The 21,012-nt window shown below is 46.6% G+C and overlaps 1 protein-coding gene across 3 annotated transcripts in view; it reads right to left on the minus strand.

The window, feature by feature from the left end:
- Window positions 1-7,003: 7,003 nt before the first annotated feature.
- The window catches only part of flna (filamin A, alpha (actin binding protein 280)), a 43,765-nt gene continuing 29,756 nt past the window's right edge, over window positions 7,004-21,012 (minus strand). Inside the window, exons 20-49 of one of the 3 annotated variants that reach the window (XM_080898850.1) lie at window positions 20,790-20,907; window positions 20,466-20,578; window positions 20,020-20,169; window positions 19,581-19,899; window positions 19,137-19,310; window positions 18,894-19,056; window positions 18,658-18,836; window positions 18,362-18,529; window positions 18,135-18,258; window positions 17,576-17,732; window positions 17,314-17,503; window positions 16,184-16,207; window positions 15,449-15,696; window positions 14,311-14,385; window positions 13,564-13,663; window positions 13,347-13,487; window positions 13,127-13,255; window positions 12,853-13,026; window positions 12,265-12,426; window positions 11,932-12,135; window positions 11,698-11,850; window positions 11,493-11,615; window positions 11,080-11,346; window positions 10,855-10,992; window positions 10,564-10,679; window positions 9,576-9,708; window positions 9,309-9,485; window positions 8,998-9,216; window positions 8,705-8,902; window positions 7,004-8,318 (exon numbers count right to left, since the gene is read on the minus strand). In XM_080898850.1, the coding sequence (XP_080754976.1) occupies window positions 8,134-8,318; window positions 8,705-8,902; window positions 8,998-9,216; window positions 9,309-9,485; window positions 9,576-9,708; window positions 10,564-10,679; window positions 10,855-10,992; window positions 11,080-11,346; window positions 11,493-11,615; window positions 11,698-11,850; window positions 11,932-12,135; window positions 12,265-12,426; window positions 12,853-13,026; window positions 13,127-13,255; window positions 13,347-13,487; window positions 13,564-13,663; window positions 14,311-14,385; window positions 15,449-15,696; window positions 16,184-16,207; window positions 17,314-17,503; window positions 17,576-17,732; window positions 18,135-18,258; window positions 18,362-18,529; window positions 18,658-18,836; window positions 18,894-19,056; window positions 19,137-19,310; window positions 19,581-19,899; window positions 20,020-20,169; window positions 20,466-20,578; window positions 20,790-20,907 (4,821 nt within the window). In that variant the 3' untranslated portion in view covers window positions 7,004-8,133. The remainder of the gene's footprint in view (window positions 8,319-8,704; window positions 8,903-8,997; window positions 9,217-9,308; window positions 9,486-9,575; window positions 9,709-10,563; window positions 10,680-10,854; window positions 10,993-11,079; window positions 11,347-11,492; window positions 11,616-11,697; window positions 11,851-11,931; window positions 12,136-12,264; window positions 12,427-12,852; window positions 13,027-13,126; window positions 13,256-13,346; window positions 13,488-13,563; window positions 13,664-14,310; window positions 14,386-15,448; window positions 15,697-16,183; window positions 16,208-17,313; window positions 17,504-17,575; window positions 17,733-18,134; window positions 18,259-18,361; window positions 18,530-18,657; window positions 18,837-18,893; window positions 19,057-19,136; window positions 19,311-19,580; window positions 19,900-20,019; window positions 20,170-20,465; window positions 20,579-20,789; window positions 20,908-21,012) is intronic. The other 2 variants (XM_080898851.1, XM_080898852.1) reach the window with 2 other exon arrangements.

Consider the following 21,012-nt stretch of genomic DNA (forward strand, 5'->3'; position numbering starts at 1 on the left):
AGAGCAGCGGACTCCCGGCTTCATCGTTTTCAGACCCCCGCTCTTTCGCTACTCAGGTTAAACATGATATACCGTAAGTCACTCAGATAAGTTAAAAATGTAATTGTTTGCCTTTTTTGGGTGTTTTATTTGTTCTGGAATAAATCGGTTTGGCTGAGATCAAAGTTATTAGATTATTAGATTAAATAAAACTTTATTAATCCATCGAGTGGGTTCCTCCGGCATCTTCACACAGCTGAATAAACGTTAAACAGAAGTGTGAGACGATCGAGAATTTACGCCAGTGTCCTGTTATATTTTAGATAGCAAGGAGCAGACGGCAAGTTTATTAGACTCCACCGAGACAGCGGTGACGCAAATCTGAAGGCTAGATCATCCCATTTCACAGCCTCACACTTCCAGCCTTCTCGGTCTTTGAAGGACCCGGCCCACGTAGACCGCGAAGGCCGGGTCCTCCGAAGGATGCAGCCGACGTTTTGGGACACAGCTACTGTACACACAATCACACTCCCCAAGCGTACTCTAAGAACCGGGTCTAGGTACCCTTGCCCCTGGAGGGGGAAACTGCACCCAGACCCAGGTGGTGTTACCCTTTTTCCCTGCGGTGGGGGAGAAGCAGACCACCCCGACTCCGCAGCAGCATGCAGGCCCCACACTCCAGACCCTAGTCGGACGGCCAACTCCTCCTCCTAGCCCCCCGCTCCAGCAGGTCGCAGAGAACGGGGGTGAGAGAAGACTCCAAAACCTCCCTCCACCCGCTCATATGTAGTGTTGATGCATGTGTGTTCTAAGGTGCATTTAAAACCCAGGAGGGCATGGAGCTACCTGCCAGAGAGCAGCAGGTAAGCGCATACCCCCTCCTGATAGCCCTCAGTGTCTACGTGTATTTAAAATTGAGAGGTGGGCAACAACACCAGGGGTGAGGTGTACACCCTGATGGTCTTTTGGAGTTCGTGTAGCGTGCCCACCCCCAAGATCCTATATGTATGTGTTATGAGAGTGTGAGTAATGTGAATGTCTAAGTTGTGACATTGACAGCACCCTGGTGACACACCTTTACCCCAAGGCCCTGCATGTGTGGGTGATTGTGGTGGAGTGGGAAGAGGGAGGCAGCTGGAGATGGGGAGGGAAGGAAGGGAGGGGCAAGTGACCCCTCCCTGGGGCCAGCTCCCCCGCTGACCCCAGTAGGCACCCCCATACTCCGCAACCCGCCAGGGAAAGGGGGCCCCGGTCCGGATGGACAGAGCCTGTGACAGCCCACCTGACACCACCACAGAGAAAACTGTAACCACCCCGTCATCCACTCATCTTCCAGACTACACAAGGCAATAGACGCCCAGGCTGAGATCTTCCTCCACCTCTCCTGTATCTCCCCCTCCTGCAGAGAGAGTTCCTGAAGAGAGGAGAGCTCCTGCAAGGTGTAACAACCTCCCCCACCAGTTGAAAAGCCCCCCAGGTGGATCGATACACTGGCGGCACCCTGCGCCAGGGCCGGGCCCCCATACAGATACCCGCATACAACCCCGGCAACACACCAACCAGGACCCAAGCCCCCGAGGCCCGGCCAGGGCCCCAGCCCAGAGACGGAGCGCCTCCAGAACCTCACGCCCGTCCCGGACCCACCCAGGGCCAGCCAGGCTACCAGGTCAGTAACCCATGTCCGTCAGCACAGACCCTCCCCTAGCCCCGCTGCACGCAGCCACGAGGAAACCGTCACCTAAGAGCCAACAGAGCCCCTAATAGGCCATGACCGCTACCCCGGGTTGAGGCCCCCAAGGAAAATGCTCCTGGGGAACCCCCCGACGCCCTAAGCCTGTCCCTACCCCCACACCAATCACAACAGCGAAGGTGGGACCAAACTATGACCCCCCACCTCCACTAGGTGATGGAGCTAATCAAAGGAGCCCAGAGCAATTGATCTGATGTGGTGGCAGAGGCTGTATCGAGACTAATGTAATCTAATAGATAATTTCTATATTGGTTAGAATTAAGATTATTTTTATTTTTCCAGTTCATGAGGACTGTTTTCTTGGCTATGCATAGGGCAGTGAAAACCATATGGGCGATATTCTTTTCTGAAGTGACATTATCTAAGCTGCCCAACAAACACACTAAGGGGGAAGTTGGAATGTTACATTTCAGACACTTCGATAAGTCTTCACATATCTCGCGCCAAAACTTCTGAACTGGTGGACAGAACCAAAGAGCGTGGATATAATTGTCCGGTGAATTGGTTTGACAGTGTGAGCAGTTGTTGGTAGACGTAAAGCCCATCTTGAACATCCGATGACCTGTATAGTGCACTCTATGTAATATTTTGTATTGAATTAATTGAAGACTGGGATTTCTAATTAGATGAAAGGTTTTTAAGCAAATCTGAGACCAGAAGTTTAGGTCTAAGTTAACTGATAAATCCGCTTCCCATTTTGCAATAGGAAGTGATATTGATTCATCTGTTTTAGAAAGCATTCTGTATATTTTGGATAGTAATTTGGGGGGTTTAAGAGTAAGAAATTGAACCACACTTGGTGGTGTTTGTAGTTCAACTTGACCCGGTTTAAATTTCTTTTTTACTATGGATTTAATTTTTGTTGATATTCTAAAAATCTTTTCTTGTTGATCCCATATTGTGTAACTAATCTGTCAAATGAAATAAATTCTGTTCCTTCTAGTATATGTTCTAAATATTTGATTCCTTTACCACTCCAATCTGAAAAGTTTATCATATTATTGTTTTGTAATATGTCAGGGTTGTTCCAGATAGGTGTACGTTTGCATGGGATTAATGAAGACTCCGTCAATTTTAGAAACTCCCACCATGCTGTCAGAGAAGAGCTGATGCTGATGCTTTTAAAGCATTCATGTCGTTGGATGTTTGAGCTGATAAATGGTAGATCTGAAATCTCTAGATTGCAAAGTGCTTGTTCTACATCTAGCCAAGGTTCATCTAAGAGGGTATGTTTTAGCCATCCTGAGATAAACTGAAGCCTGTTGGCTAAGAAGTAATGCTGAAAGTTAGGTAGTTCTAATCCTCCTTTATCCTTGGTCTTTTGTAGTGTTTTTAAGCTTATACATGGGGGTTTATTTTTCCAAAGGAATTTGGACATACATGAATCTAGAGATCTGAACCAATCTTGTGGCGGTTGATTGGGATCATTGAGAATAAATAATTTAATTTTGGTAACACTATCATTTTTATAGCGGCAACCCTTCCCATGAGTGATATGGGTAGACATTTCCATCTAGCCAGATCGCCTTCTACCTTCTTTAAAAGTGGGATATGGTTTAATTTAGTTAGATCTGCAAGCTTGGGAGAAACATTAATACCTAAATATTTCCCGATTGCAGTGGTGTTCTTCTGATAGTTTAACTTTAGAAAGTTAAACTATCAGAAGAATGCAAATAAACAGCTACAATGTCAGTCCTCAAAGTATTTTGTTAGAGGTAAAAACAGGGCGTGGCTTTATTTTGGCATAAGACCACTTTGAACTACAAAATGGGAACCATAGTAAGTATCCAGTCTGTCCAATATTATTCAAGCTGGTATTTGGCTTTTTCAAAATTATGTTACTATTATACATAACCGACTTATTCTGAGAGCCAGAAGAGACTACCGTTTTAGAATAGTTAGCAATAAGCAGTGTTGGTCACTTGAAAAAAGTCATCAGTAACTAATTACTGATTACTTCCCCCAAAAAGTAATCCCATTACTTTACTGATTACTTATATTCAAAAGTAATTAATTACTTAGTTACTTAGTTACTTTTTAAAAACACGATTTACAACCTGAATAGGTGATAAAGTGATAGAGCTTTCAGCCCAATTCTACTTTTTCTACATAATCCATCATACAAAATGTAATCAAATGGAAACATCTCTTTTTAAAACTTGTTTTATTAGTTTTAATCTTTTAACTTCATGCATCAAGCAAAAATTTAACTATATGCAACATTCTCTTACTGGAAGAAATTTGTTTAATATTTAAACCTATTTTCTGCACATTCCAGCACATAAAATACATATATTTTTTGTGTTTACACTCACTCTTTCAAATAGATGCAAGTAAAACACAGCAGAAAATAAATTAAGTCAAAGACTAGCGGTCCTGTAAAGCAGGAGCAGGTTTACCCTGGTGCAGGTGTGCCGCAGCGGTCAGTGGAAGAATGCGCGAGTTTCTCTGTGAATTTCCCATTACGTTGTAGCGCACTCGGTGCTTGCTTGGACAGTAACGCGTTAACGCGGACACCTTCAGTAAAATCCTGCTGAAACACTGCCACCTTGTGGTGAAGGTTTTGCATGGGATTTTGGGGGGTTAAGGGATAGGGATGCAGTGGCGATCCACATTATTTCCTTAGGGAAAAGTATTCTGATTCTGACTCTGATTGTTTCAGGATGACCTGCCATTATCCAATGACACATCTGCTCACCTGTATCTTTTGCTCGCTTCTCCTCCTCTTCTTTTCTCTTTTTTCTAAACTGAGCACCTGATGGCTTTGAACTTTTCTTGTCCATCTTACATTGGTTTTAATTTTGCACTACAGTTCACAGATTCACTTTGTCTAAGGTTTATTTCTGGGATTTCACACAACCCAGGATTCAAATCATGAATACATAATGGGCTTGGATTTACAACATTATAAATAATATGTGCTCTATTTGGCAGCAGCCCCCCCCCCCCCCCCCCCCTTTCGACGGGTTGTGTGAGACTTTAAATCATCAAACTGTAAATTATAAATTTTAAATTGTTATTGATCCCTTTACCCCAGTCCTAAAGTGTATATTTATTTTCTTACTCTTCTTATATTTACTGTTTGTTTACTTGCACTGCTGTAACTGGAACCTTGTCGTCTCTGTATATACTGGACTGTATGTAGTGGAGATGACAATAAAGTTTACTTTGACTTCAGCAGCGAGCATGCACACTGAGGGCTCTCGCGCTCACTTTTCGGGTATAGAATTTCAAAAAATTATAAGTCTGTATCATAATGTCTGGTGTTTTCGTGTTTGTTGTTTTGTTTTTATTTTGTTTTATTTTGCGAGTTGGTTATTAGTAGGGGTGGGTTTTTATGATCAATTTATCGATTAAAATCGATTCTGGCTGGGATAACGTGAAATTGATTCATTAAAATCCTGAATCGATTTTTTTAATATAAATTTATTTTGCCCGAAATGACAGAATCTCAGGTGAAATCTCACAAAATTTTAACAACCACCAAACAGCTATGACAGTAAATGTGAGCAGGAACATGGATTCTGCACAAAGACACAAACACAAAGCGCGGACCCGCGGATCAGAATCAGTGAGATGTGACTTTCTCACCTGAGGGCACAGACACGGTCGGGGCTGAAAGCCGACAGCTCGCTGATTCTGATGTTTCGGCCGGTCCGCGCTTTGTGTTCACGCCCTTTTTGCGCTGATTCTGAAGCTGTTAGTTTTATCTCTCTCCAAACAATAAAAATAAAACTGACTGAACCAGCAGCAAAAGAAGATCCAAACTACGCTTCACATAAACATTGTCATGAATTCCCTCTGACTTTTACTGTTTTGCTTCCACCACACTTCATGCACAGCTCTCTCTCTCTTTCTCTGTACTGTTTTCTGCATTATTCACTTGCTTGTTAGGCACACCTCTACCGTTGTTTACAGCGCTGTCTGCCGCTGTTTTTTTTCCGTTTACATACTTCTGAAAAGAAAACCTAATTTCTGAGGTTCATTACTGAACAAATTTAAACTTTTTAAAATTATGCAAAATGCAAAACGCTTAGCCATGTCTCTAATAAAACCGCTGTAATGTCAGAGGTAATGTTCATATGTTCATTAATGGTTTTCTTTCGTTTTTGATGTACTGCAGAATAATTTTGGCCAGGAAAACCTTCATGTTTTTCTGTTTTATCTTCAGCTACTTTGACAAAAAGGCCTCTGCTGTGATGCTCACACCTTTGATAAAGTCTTGCGTGTGCCAGCTTCCTTTTTATAGATACAAAAATATGTAAATTTACTGATCAGAATTATATTTCTGACTGTCAAAATGTCCCATATTCAAATCGAATTTAATCGAATCGTGGATCGAATCGATTCGGGACCTTGTGAATCAGAATCGATTCTAGAAATCAGTGACGATACCCGGCCCTAGTTAGTAGATGCTGCTCCAGCCAGCCAGAGAATCCCCCGCACTCTCCTCCCTGTGCCACAAGCAGCAGGCGCACCTTGCAAACGGAGGGCGTCCTTACTGCCAGCAAATGGGCGATAGAAAACCGATCGGTGCCTATGCCATTCCCAATATGCGCTGGCTGATGTCGAGGGAGCATGAGAACCAGCAATTTTATATTTTTTTTGCCGATGCCCGTAATGCCGCCCCCCACCACGATGCCCCGGGCAACCACCCATATCAAAAACCGCTACTGTAGGGATGGGTTTAAAAGTATCAGTTTCCTAATTCAAATAAATTTTAGTTTGAATAATCTCATTTCGATCCATTAAACCCTAAATGTATGTTGCCAGAAACGCCAGAATCTCACAAAACTAGTTCAACAGCCGCCAAACAGCTAACCGGTTGTTAAGTGATGCCGTATGAACCCTGCTTCCGGGTCCAAACTACTCTGCGTTAATCAAGGCTGATGTGTTAACATGTAGTGATGGCCGAGTGAAGCCTTCTGAAGCACCGAAGAGTTTCAGGCCTCTTTAGTGACATCTGGTGGCCAAAAGTATGAATCGCAGCTTACAACTCAAACTTCTTCATTATGATTGCCCGCTCCTTAGAGCTGAACTGACAGCGTCTGTTTGATGTTTACTTCAATAATAAATTATTTGTCCTTGTTTAAATGTGCCATGGTGTGTTCTCCTTTTGCTTGTGACTTCCTAATATAACACACACACACACACACACACACACACACACCCCCCCCGACCAGAAAATTAAAATCTCCTTGTTTTATCGTCAGTTACTTTGACACAATGGACAAGCGGAAGAGAGTTGATGGATGTACAGAAATGAGACAACCATTAGAATGACAGAAAAATACTTAGACAACTTTATTGTGTATCAAAATACTGTCTTACAATCATTTTTAGAGCCTTTTTATTTTGGACAAGATTCTTTTTTTTGTTCAGAAACAGATTAGACACAGATGGAAGGACAAAGGGAGGGGAGGAGGGAGGGGTGGGTGTTGCTGAAGGGGAAACTGGTGAGATCTAAAACACTGAGCAAAAAAAAAAACAAAAAAAAAAAAAAACAAGCATCTGTCCACTCCCTCTGACGCGATGAACCACACCATCATCGTCGTTGTCAGCCCTTCTGTTAAGCACAACTTTGGAAACTTCCCTTTTTAACATACAAGGCAGTGAGCCACTGCACACTCACGTTTCATGCCAGGGAATCGGGCTCTTTATCAGAGTTCTTACAACCTAATGGACATGGATGGCCATTACTGGTGGCACTCTTTCCACAAAAAAAAAAACAAACAAAAAAAACAAACCGAGGAAGTGGCATTTCCAGGCAGCAGTGTCGGGATGACGAGCAAGCTACTGTGAAATGCGTCTTCCCTACTAAGAACAGCAGTGGCTAAACCTGGATCACACTAGCAGCAGGTAAAACAGCTGGGTTAGTAACAGAGCATCATGAACACTCTGGTGTAATGAACAGACATGTGTGTGTTCTCATAGAAGCTCATATCAGAGTGAATCCATTATTTACTGTGTGTATGTCAGAGTAACTCCTCCAGTGTAAACAGTAACTTCCATCCAAAGCAGGGGGCCAGACTCTACTGGCGCTACACTAGCTTCTCATAAATCCACTGAAAATCGCCTAAGGCACGACTGACTGCTAGCTTACAGTAATAATGAAAAAGGTGCGTCGTTCTCGTCCCCAAGTTTACTGAATGTGTTTAGCAGAAGAATGAAAACAGAAAATGGAGCAACTGACTGTAGACAAAGGAATATTCAATGCACTGAACTTTGAATGGAATTTTAAAATATCCAATCCTGGAATCTGGCTGAGGGCAACACTGATGAAGTCATTGGTAACATGGGAGGGACGTGGAGCTGTACACAATGATGGCTTAAACTGGAGAACGTCGTTTTAAACAGTGGTACAATTCTAATCTGCAGAGCTGGATTTTTGCTTTTTTATTTTTTTAAACTGTGATGTGGTAGGGGCTGCCGGGGATGTGCTCGTCGCCCCACTTCACCACCAGGATGTACTCTCCCTTTTCCTTGAGCTGGTAGCTCACGTTGTACATGCGGTTGCCCAGATGTTTCACAAGGATCTCCTCACATGGGACCTTAGGACCGTCCACGCCAACCAAGAGCATGTTACGACCTGCAAAAGATGTTATCAGGTGAGTGATTGCATCAGATCAGAATCAGCCCCAGAGCGTGTCGTGCAGAAGCAGCCACACTGCTGAAAGGTGTGGACAATTCCTCCAATGTTGCGTTGCTAAAACAAGCACAGCCATTCCTCAGAGACTAGTCCTGACAACAGCTTCACCAAACTACCATCGCTGAGTGCTGGCAGTACGGGCCTTCCTTCAGATGTCCATTTGCATGAACAGATTAAATGTCAAGTGAAAGCAGCTCATATGAAAGCTCTGCCACACCGCAGGATTTTCTATTGTCATACTTACGACTTTACCACAAAATACAACATCTGATCCTGAATAGCGCTTTGACCCGTGTTCTGTTCATGCATATCCTAGCTTTACACACCTGCTTTGCTGCAGTCAACGCTGAAGTTGTTCTTCTGACCAATGAAGCCCTTTGTCAGGCCTGGGCCCTTAGCCACAACCTTGCTGGCATCGGATTGGATAGGAGCACCCTGCTGAGAACAGCTGATGGCACGGGTCACAGGGTCTACAGTAACAGAGGAGGTTTCATGCATACTGTGGCTGGACACAAGCTTGGAACCTAGAAGACAGAGAGGAAGAGGAGTGCGAGTTAAAGCTGAAGGCATTACAGTATTTTACATTTAATAAAATAATGATGAAAATATTCCTCCTCACCAGTGATCTTGGCCTTGAAGGGGCTTCCCACAATGTGGTAAGGACCGCCATACTTGATGGAGATGAGATAGTTGCCGGGTGCCATCGGGGTGTACGTGACCCTGTAACCCTCGGGACACTCCACACAGTCCATCTTCACCTTGGAAGGCCCGTCGATGGTGACCGCTAAAGCCCCGGGCCCTGCGTTGCTCGTGTTCACCACAAATTCACATGATGTTCCTGGAGGTAAATGACACATGACAGGCAGGATATAGGGGACATCAAACAGGCAAAGGAATTTCATTGATTTGCACTCAGGGTGAAAGTGCTACCTGTGGTGCCTCCCTCCAGTCCTGGTCCGTATGCAGACACCATCCCAGGGTCTCCGGCCTGGCCGGTCTCTCCGACTCGAATCTTGAACGGACTACCAGGGATGTGACTTCCATTGAACTTCACATCAATCAGATAGAGACCATTCTCTCTGGGGATGAACCTGACTGCATATTTATCTATCAAACAGAAGGCAGATCAGTGTGTAACACATCACATCAGCTTAGCAAGTGCTTTGATTGGGTTAGGGTTGGTTTTCCTGAGGTTACCTTGGTCAATCTCAGTGACGCAGCACTCCTCCAGCGCTCCTGACGGGCTGTGGACCTTGGCATCAATCGCACCCTTTGCTCCGTTAAGGCTGACAGCAAATGACGCTGGTTGGTTCACCTTCAGACCCGATTCCTGCTCAACAACACACTCACAGAATTAAACACTGCATCGAAGGACAAAATGAACCCCCATGCCTCTGCCGCCCACAGCAAGTCAGCAAAAGGTCACCACATCATAACCACCACTCTTACATAGCTTACCTGAAGTCGCTAACAAGGCTAAAGAGGAGGGCTGTGCAGTGAAAAGGTGTGCATGCATCATATTTTTGCTTGTGCACGTCCGTGTGCACATGAAGATTCCTGCAAGTGCTTCTAGTAGGTGGTCTGACCATTCATTTTGTAATATATTAGAGAACGCGCGATATGCTTTCAGTGAGCAGCAGGTACTTTGGAGTCGTGCTACCCAAAGTCTACGTCCACACAGTGTCTTGGTATCACGCATGTATGCAGTGATGACAAAGGCCCGTGTGATGATGTGACACTGACACATGGCTCTATGGATGAATGAACAGGAAGAACAGCCCATGTTAAACCTCTTTAACCCTTTAGCGCCCACAAGACTTTCAGAGACGAGAGGCTGTTGGGAGCCTTTAGAATGAGGCACGAGAAACACACACAGTCCTTTCGTATCCCAGAAGCCCTTGCACTGCCCAGCAATGCAGCAGCAGCTGATGGTGATCCCATGTCTGTACCTTTGCTACCAGTGCATGCAAAACAAACCACTACAGCTGACTTGCCGTCAGAGGTATCCACGCTCAAAACATAAAAACAAAAACCCTCACCGAGCTGCTACAGTAAAAAGAAATAAAAGGCTGGTCTCTTTACATATGATCTAGCACAAAAGTCACCAACACTCTGCTGCTGCAATGCGGTGTACTGTGGCCTGGTGGTGTGTGCATACGGATGTGTGCGTGTCTCAGAGCCTCACCTGAAGACTGGCAACAGTGAGTCGGCGGGCATCGTCTGACGGCGAAGCCACGGGGACGATGAAGGGGCTGTCGGGGATGTGCTCGTCGTTGAAGCGGATCGACACCTCGTAGTCACCTACACGGGGAACCATCAGTCAGTGAGAGTGTCACTTAAGCACAAAACAGTGACAGGACGACATGCACACGCACGCACTCATATGAGGACCAGGGTCAGAGTACGACTGAAGCATAAAACCACACTAAACTAGAAATGTGATTCAGTGTGCAGCACAGGCTCTGTCTCTTCTCACCAGGCTCCTGCACGATGTAGGAAACCCCACTGGAGCCGTCCTTGCGGTCCTCAAAGGCGATTTCGGCCTTGCTTGGCCCCTCCACAGCAATACTGAGCCCTCCGGCCCCAGCCTCCCGCGTCCAGATGCTGAACTCCGCTACACACACATGCCAAAACAGAGTTAGCTATACAGTGTAAAATTACACACTGGATTCTGCACTCACAACCCAGACACCACACCAACCTGGTACTCCAGCCTCCGCTCTCTCCAGGCCTGGCCCTCCAGCACGCACTTTGTGAGCGCCACCCTCACCCAGGGGGCCAACAGTGAACTGGAACGGGCTCCCAGGCACATGCACGCCGTTGTATTTCACACACACTGTATGCACACCGGTCTCAGTGGGCACAAAACGAATGCAGTAGGTGTTATTCTCTCCCTCCATGATGTCAGCCTTGTGAACCTGACCAGAGGGGCTGGTCACCTGAGCGGTCATGTCCGCTATGCTGATCTCTGAGGACGCACAGATGTAGACATACAAACATGAGGATCACCTAGCGTCAGCTGCATAAGAGAACCTAACAGTGAGAAGGCTGTAACCTCCCCCTTTACACCCAAGCACAGATGGAGAATTAAATACGAGTTCCTGCTTGTCTCACCTGGGATCTTCAGGCTCAGGTCACACTGGCTGCCAACGTTTGCAACCGATGCTGCCCTCTTCTTCCTGGTGATGCTCTCCTTCATTCTGCCCTCCCCTGTTACCTTCACCGTGAAAGCACTTCCTGTGTATACACATGAACAAATTCACTTTTACAAAACCAAAACATGTGCCTCCTCTGTAATCCGACTGTTTCATGTAAGCACCTGGCACATGTTGGTCAGCAAACTTGATGTTGATGATGTAATTTCCTGGTTCAGTGGGGCAGTAGGTGACCTTGCAGGTGCCATCCTCCTGGTCCTCAGTGTTAATGTCCACTTTGCTGGGGCCTTCAATGGAGAGGCTCAGGCCACCGTAGCCTAATGCATCAAAGATGAGCATGACAAATATGAATGTGTAAAAATAAAATGACAGCATCTATGCTTTCACTGAGCATATACCTGCATCACGAGTGTCGATGATGAACTCTGCAGGCTCAAAGGTCCTGGCCTCGCTCAGCCCCTGTCCACTCACACGCACACGGCTCGCGTCACCAATCTCTGACTGCTTGATCATTACAGAAATTGGGCTGCTGGGAATATGACGACCGTTCTTCTTGATGTTAACAAGGTGCTCGCCAATCTCCTTGGGAACAAAGGATATTCCTAAGACAGACAGAGGAGGGTTAACAACGCGCCAACCAGCATGCAGCCAGTTTCATCCCCCAGTTATACTTAGGGAACCATAAAATATTCTGATGACTCATTGTTTAGCAAACTTAGACGCACACTCACCAACGTGACCGTTACGCAGCATCTTCAGCAGGCAGGGCTCCTCTCGCCCTGAGGGTGTTGTAAGAGAGGCTGTCAGCTGGCTGAGGTCGAGCTCTCCAATGTCCAGTGGAATATCTGCAGCCGAGCCCACCTTCAGATGGGACATCCTCATCGAATCGTCACCTAGAGATGCAGTAGTGATTGTTAGGGCACACGCTAATGGCATAAATGCACTTTTTGTGTGTGTGTGTGTGTGTGTGTGTGTGTGTGTGTGTGTGGGGGGTGCGCGGTTTGTGGCTCAGCTGCAGGGGAGGGGGTGGAGCAGTGGGTTCAGGGGAGGCCGACCCACACCTGACTGGAGGAGAGGGTGGTGTGTGCTACAGGAGCAGTGGGAAAGCCAATAAAAACGTGTTAACAGCAACGCTGCTGTTGTCGGCTCACACACACACACACACACACACGTATCCTTGCTAAATTAACTGGATTTTTATCGTTTCAGTTTCCAGGCATGTAGTCTTGGAACATCTCTGGATCCAGCAGGAAGGGAGGAACTACGTTACTGTAGTGTGTGGGCTGCATGGATGTCTACTCTGATGTAGAAAGAGTTACCAGTAATCCTAGCAGAGAAGGGGCTGCCTGGGATGTGCTTGTCATTGTATTTAACAAGGATGCTGTAGTCTCCCGGCAGCACTGGCAGGTAAGACACGGTGCAGGTTCCGTCCTGGTTGTCCACACAGCTGATGTCAGCCTTGGACGGACCCTCGATGGCCAGAGACAAACCCCCTACAAAGATGATCAGCGGGCGTCACATGTGTTCAAATCTGAGGCGGCAGGTAAGTCATAGCCAATATAATTGCACTCCACAGGTGTAACTGTTACCCACCTTCTCCAGCATCTTTGGTGTTAACAGTAAAGACGGCTGGCTTGTTGACAGTCCCGTGGATAAGGCCAGGCCCATAGGCACTGACATTACCACTGTTCATGTAATCCACGTAGAACTGCAAGGGACTTCCTGTTGGCAGACAGAGCGGTTAGTGTCGCACGTCCAAACCATCTTCTCAGTGCACTTTAGAGCCCACACAGTCCTAAATGTGTGCAGATACCAGGGATGTGGATGCCGTCGTATTTGATATCCATCTCGTGCAGGCCGGCCTCTGTGGGAGCGTACTTGACAGTAACCGTGCCATCTTTGTTGTCTGTGATGTCAGGCTTAGCCACTTTGCCCGATGGCATTCGGACCTCACCTGAAGCAGAGGACAACACTATGACACACACACACATCACTATGATCAAATTACGCGTTTATAAAGGAGACGTTACCTGTGATCTCTCCTTTCTGGATGGTGAATGGAATCACCAGGTCAAACGGTCTCAGACTTGCCACATCCAGCCCGTTCATTCCCATTGGTCGGTCTGTTGCCTGAGAGACACAGTGCACCAGTCAGATCACAGGTTGTTAAGAGATTGTGGCAACCGTTCTGGTTATAGTGACAACATGTCACACAAAGTGAACACAGTGCGGGATGGAAGAGGAAAACGCCAACAATGAACAGAGGATGAGACGATGAGATGGAATGATAATGGCGACTGTGGTCAGGATGATGGTACGGACAAGCTGCAAGAGCAGGATGGGGACAAAACATCGGGAAGCCATTTTGAAAAACGTGGAGTAGCTGGGACGGCCAAATTTAGGATTTTCAAAATGGCCTTTTTCCCTCTGAAGCCAGGTCGACATGGAGCACTGTCCACAAGGGCTGCATAATGCTTGAGTAAATATATAATTTGGTCCCATGCTACGAAGGAAACCACTGTTTAGCTCATACAGTAGGCTTTGGACCCTGAACTTTAACATTATGCAGCTCTGCTGAACAGTCCATGTGTCCCTGGCATCCTGTTTGGAGAGAGAAACGAGAGAAAGCACCCTCTCAGTGATGAAACACCTGCAATGAGACACAGCAGACAATGATGAAAGGAGACCATGTGCACCATAGACGACAAAGGGACAACAGGGAGAAGCAAAACTGAAGCCGAGAAGGCCGAGAGACTGGAGGCTGAGGATTTAGATACCCAGGGCTGTTGACTGTAGTACTGGGGCATTTGGCTCTGTTGCATGAGCTGGTCTGATGGAGCTCCTTCCAGTGCCTGGAGGGTGTAGGTAGGGATGGTGGAGGGAATTGAGAGAGTGAAAAAGATAAGGCATTGGAGCGGATTAAAACGGCAGTCAAAGTGATTTAGAGAAACGGCTGCAGGCGTCAGGACCAAAGCCTCTGTAGGGGAAGTAGTTGAAAGCATCTGTGGTCCAGGGCTCTGACAAACCTGTAACTGCTGGTAAACAACCAGCTCAGTAGTTACTGTACCGACGAGCAACACAAACACTCTGCATCAACTTGTAATTCTTACCACGTCTACATCAGCTGCTGCTCATTTGAATTTAAAATCTGTCCTCATAAAGGCCCCGCCCCTCTACACCATCTTACTGAGAGTACTCAGTCAGTATGAAGGGGCTGAGCAATGACAAATGAAGCCAATACAGGTGTGACAAAAGCTGCACCTCATTGTCCTATAAAAGCTCCCACGTCCACCTTTGTAGCCGGAAAAAACAGAACGTGCTTACACTCTGCCTATACTGACCAAAGCTGCTTTTTGGACCCACTTCCACAGCAACACAACATGTGTGACTTTAAAACATTAAATCAGGGCTTTGGAATCTCGGACTGTGTATGAGTTTTCTTCAGTCGGTGGTTTCTGTCACTCTTACTAGCAGCAGGGCTCGACTAACGCACAACCTTTGGACAAACTGCCTGAAATGTGTCGACAGAAACATTTCAGGGATTCTGAGTGATTCTGCACTCCAGATGGGTTAATTGCAATAAAATAAATTTCATCGTGATGACGGATTAATCCACACTAACACGTTAACTTTGACAGCCCTTATTAGTGCTCACTTAAATTGCTTGCCTAGAATTTGAGGACAGTTTATCTTGGGCCCACTTCCTGTCAGTTATCTCGCCCATAATCGTCTCATGTCGGTGACTTTGTATTCTCGCGTCACCAGCTTCAAGCTGCAGCCTGCTTTCACTGTGGATGCAGCTTAAGACTGAACTCTGCTTCTCCAAGTTGAGGGTCATTCTTGATAACTGTATCTGACACTGAGAAGTTTTCATGAGATTCTAGCAGAGCAGGCTTACACGTGCAGATCACTCACCGTGACTTGGAACGGACTGTTAGGGATGTGCTCCCCTCCAAAGCGGACGCAGATCACATACTCTCCAGGCTGTGGCGCCGTGTAGAAGATGTCGAATGTGCCGTCCTCATTTTCAACCACGTCCACGTCAAGCTCCGCCCCCTCTGGCGTGCAGACGCTGCACGTCACCTTGCCTTTTCCGGCAGCCTTGGCGTCCACCGTGATAACCGTCTGTTCGCCAATCTGGATAGTTGGGCCAACACCGGCACCTTCAGATAAAAAAATAAAAATCAAAAAAAAATCAAAAAAATCAAAAAATGCATTAAGTCGTTTCTTACACAGACAAACGCACTGCCAGACGCAACATTCAGCATGCACATTCCACAACCAGAAGACCAGGTTAAAGCTGAATCTAGTCATGTTATTACCATCGCTCATATATTGTTACCAATAACAGTTACAGTTTCCATGTATGAACAGAAAGCTAGATTAGCCAGAGTGCCATTCCACCATGCCTTTCTACCTACTCTGTTAGTCCATTAGTTTGTCCAATATAAAATGGAGACACAGTTATGAGAGAGGAAGCGTAAAATGAGATGGAAGGCGGGGGAGGGAAAAAAAAAAAAAAGTCTGGGAAAGTGAAATATAGAAGAGAAACAAGCAAAAGGATGGGATGTCCTGTTGAAAGCTGGTGCCACTATCCTCCATGCTGAGAAAAAGACAACAGAAGGTCCTCTACATGATAAAAAGGCTTACCTAAACCGTGACCGCCGATTGAGACTGAAAGTAGGAACGGTGAGAAGCGAGGGAGCCAGAGAAAAGTGACAAATAAAAGACAGTCAGGTGGGGTGGAGGTGACGGGTGGCAATAACTGTGCTCCAAACAGTTGGATGAAACAAACGGTGGGGGAGTGTGAAGCGGGGCGGTGTGTGTGTGTGTGTGTGTGTGTGTGTGTGTGTGGCCGGGCTGAGTAGGAGTGTGCAGGGTGCAACTGAGGAGCACAGCGTGAGAAATGCCACATACCAATGCACAAAAAAAAACCAAAAAAAAAAAAAACTGATGAGATACGAGCTGCAGGTACACTGAGAGGCACTCTAGATCACATGACCTCCAACAAACCACTCACATAATCATCTGTGGAGCCAAATGTCCGTGAGCCCTCAGGTGTGGGTGGGTAGGAAGACTTTCAATCGTTGCCATTGTAGTTAACCAAAGAGTGTCTCATTCATGTATGTTTGACTAATTCATAAAAACCAAAAACAGGATTTCTATCATCTGAGCTCAAACTCACTGATGTCATGCATCAGGTGACTTAAAGAACCAAAGCAGGTAGTCCTACCTGGCTGTTAGAAAACATTCAAGCTTCGCTTTCAGAACCAGAAGCTCTGCATGTGATTACAGCTGACTGATTAAACTGGAACTTCCTCAACGCTCGACTTTAAATACCAGATCCTGACTCTTCAGTTCAAAGACACGCCGAGCGCTCAATCCTTGTGTTCTGTAGACGCATTTGTAAGTATTTACCCATTTGTAAATCTGCACCGCTCAAAGAACTGTGCAACATTTTCTGCAATATATAAAATCCTGTACGAGCAACTATTCCTGCACGAGAGAGGAGAGAAACGTTTTGTGGCTCTGAGTAAAAACCCTTTGACCTCTCCCGCCTGCAGGAACTCTGGATTTTAATAGCAACAGGTGGAAATGTGGGGCATATACTGTTGATAACAATCAGATATGTTGGAAATCATTGTGTGTCAGTATTCTACACAATATGTTTCACTAATTATTCCTGCTGAGATGAGACACTGATCAGCAGTACAGCCGACTGAGTTGGTAGAATAACAAAACTCAACGTCTATGACTGCAGCAGCCCGTCCTGGACATACCTGTGACGGTGCACTTGCTGGCATCTCCGGTGGGCAGAGCCCTGATTCGGTAGGGTGAATAAGGGATCTCGTCTCCTCCGTACTTAATGAGAATGGTGTATCTGCCAGTCATGTCTGGCACATAAGACACCAGGTAGGTCCCATCATGGTTGTCACGGATATTTGCCTTCTTGGGCTTCCCCTCTGGGTCCTTCAGGAGAAAACAAAGCGTTAGCTAAACATCGCAGCTCTGATTCCATGCTTGTGTGGTCCAAGCACTCACAGTGATCTGCACTGCCAGCAGTCCCTCGCCTGCATCTTTGGCGTCGATGGTGAACTCCACCGGCAGAGAGGCGGGCACTCCAGTGGTGTTGAGGCCGGGTCCGCTTGCACGCACCTTGCTGGCATCATGGGTGGGCAGCACCTTCACCTTGTACGGGCTGACAAAGAGAGAGAAGGACTGGCTGTGGGATACAGTCTCATCGACAGAGCCGAGTAAACCACGGGCAGGTTAGAGGTTTCACTAGCAGCCTGATGAAACGAGCTGTGTCGTTAGCCGAATTCAGCCATGCAGACAGATGACCGTCTGTGGTAAAGCATGCAGATCACCCGGACAGCACAGTTATTATTCCAGCCAGACTTCAGCTACTTCATTCTAATAATGCAGGAACTACAAAGATTTATTACTGGCTTTTGAATGTGGTTCTATTCAGAAAAACAAAACTAACATTGTTTTGTGTTTTCTGTGTTTGTCACAGGCAGACATTGATCATCACTGTTAGATATTAGGAAATGGATTAAAATTTGTGCATATTTAGGCTGATACACTGCCTGAGAGTTACCTGCGTGGGATCTCCTCATCAGCATACAACACATTGATGGAATAGGGTCCCTCTCGAGTAGGAACATAGTTGACTGTGTGAGTCTGGTCACCGTTATCCACAACCTCCACAGGCTCCACCACACCTGAACACACACAGAAGGAAGCCAAATACCAAGTTTAACATCCTCTAAGAGCTCTCTGGTACACAGTTAATCATAGATGGAGAAATGTTAGAAGCCAGATCACCTTTGGGCCCTTGTACTCGGACCTGCAGTGGGGCAACTCCAGCTTTGGAGGCATCCACTGTGAACGCCTGAGGAATGTTGGCTCTGACATTGTTGCCGAGGCCGGGACCCTGGCACTTCACCTTGGTACTGTCCACTGTGTCGCTGACGGGCACAGAGAACGGACTTCCTGCTCAGAACAAGCACGAGGGAAACGATATTTAAGGCCTCTGCTTAACAACAGGGGATGAGTACATTTCAAAAGGATGTTCTTCTCACAGTTGTATTTCTTACTACTACTAAAACAGTATTCGGTACCTGTGATGGGCTGTCCTCCGTAGGTGATGTTGAGGTTGTACGTGCCAGGCTCGTATGGGATGTACTCCACACTGCAGCTGCCATCCTTGTTGTCAGTGCAGGACATTTTGGCCTCCGACGGACCTTCCATAGCTAGACCCAGGCCACCAGTACCTGCTCCTCTGCACGGGGAAGAAAGACTTTCACAATAGGAGTAGGAAACAGATTTGTGACACACCACCATGAACTCGTCTCACCTGGTTTCCACGGTGAACTTGTTGGGCTTGTTGGTGGTGCCACCTTTCAGACCAGGGCCGTGCACACGAACACGAGCCGGGTCGCATCCTTCAGTCACAGCAACACGGAACGGGCTCTTTGGTACCGGAGAGCCATCATAGCAAACTTCCACAGTGTGTGGGCCTGAAACACACACACTCAACTCAAAGTGGAGAAGAAGAAAAACGCTCAGTTACTGTACCCACTGCTGCACTTTAACTCACCCTCCTCATAGGGAGTGTACTCCACATTGTAGGTTCCATCCCGAAGGTCCGTGATCAGGGCATCTGTGCGGCTCCCTGAGGGGTTGCTGATGTGGGTTTTGATGTGGTCACCTCCAGTCTGTGAGAGAGCGCGAGCATCCACAGTGAAGTCTGTAGTGGCCTCACGGAAGACTCCTGAAAGGACAGAACATACAGTACACATAAGCTCATGTCCTTTAAAATGAGACCAGTCTATCATTTACATTTCACACAGCTCCCTTTATTCTTCACATAACGTTATTCACACAAGCTGGGGCCCAATTTCATCTGAATTCTGCAATAATCTACAGATCAGATCAGCTCCCATCAATAAGACTATGGTGATAATGGGAGGAAGAAACCAGCACCAGCCCCACAAAAAAGGAACACACACACACACACACACACACACACACGTTATTTCACCTTTGCCTTCCACTCCTGGTCCGAACACCAGAACACCGCTGGCATCAACGGCAGGCTCCACGTTGAGCCGAGCAGGGAAGTTGGGCACATCCTGGCCACCATAGCGGATGGTGAGCGTGTACGAGCCGGGGTACAGAGGGATGTAGGTAATCGTGTAGGTTCCATCTCCGTTGTCTTGGATGTGAACCTCTGCCTCAGTGCCGCTGTCCGATATGATCTCAATAGTCAGCTCAGCGGGGCCGGCATTGGTACAGTCCACAATGAACTCCCCTGTCTCGCCAACCTTGGCACGCTCCAAACCTGGGCCTGAGCAACGTACCTGAGAGGAAAGGTGACACGGAACAAAGATCAATGATTCCAATCTGCAAGCATGTCAAGCTGAATTAATTCAATTCACTTCACACAGGTTTAAGAAGATCCAGCAGCGCTTGTGGCCAACCTTGGAGGGGTCTGTTGCAGGGTAAGCTGTGGGGGTGAAGGGGGAGCCAGGGATGGGCACTCCATCATAAGTCAGTTCAACCTGGTATGGTCCTGATTCCCGGGGAATGAATTTCACCTGACTAGTCTCTGGGCTCAGCCCAGGCTCCACCTGGAACAAAACACATTAACGTGACTTTACCAGAGGCATGAGGAGAGAGAAATACGTGGCACTGAAAGAGTGCTGGAACACTGGGAGAGTTCTCCAACATCCAAGGAGAACTTCCAGGGAGACCAAATAAGTGGCTGGAGGTGTAAGACAGCGGTGGAGTGGACTTTGATTTTACCAATAAGGATAAATAAAATGTTTATTAAAAACCAAAAACAGGATGAAACTGGTTTAAGACTCAAAGAGAAAAACATTGACTCCTATATTGTCCTGTTAAGAAAGGAGATTTGGTGTCATACTTTGCTGGACACTGGTTTCCCTCCTGGTCCAGTCACTTTGGCAGCAACCTTGCCCTGACCCCCAGCACCCTTTGACTTGACAGTCACTTCCTGATCTTTGCCGACAGTCATCTCTGCAAGAACAGACCAAAGAAAACACACTGACACTTCTGATCTGCCTGAAAAGCTTAGATTTTTTTTTTTTTTTATAAACACATCAACATACTGACAACCATGCAAGGGAGAAAGCCATGGTGAAAACAGTCATGTTAGACAGTAGGCTTTATATAGGTTGAGGTTTGCTGTCAGGTGTGGCTGGACAAGAACAGTGGCACAGGTACATACTGTCTCCCAGGCCGGTCACGTTGACCTTGCTGAGGTCCAGTGTGGGCGCCACGCCGACGCTGAAAGGGCTCTTGGGAATGTGATCTCCACCATAGGTTACAGCAACTCCCAGTGGACCCTGTCACAGCAAAGAGGAGCGATCCACACAATCCCATTTAATATGATGCATAACAGCCAGAAGAATGCTTTACTGCTCTGATAAGAAGCCACATGATACAACGTA

The sequence above is a fragment of the Rhamphochromis sp. 'chilingali' genome, assembly GCF_963969265.1.
Source record: "Rhamphochromis sp. 'chilingali' genome assembly, chromosome: 12".
Classification (NCBI taxonomy): Eukaryota; Metazoa; Chordata; class Actinopteri; order Cichliformes; family Cichlidae; genus Rhamphochromis; species Rhamphochromis sp. 'chilingali'.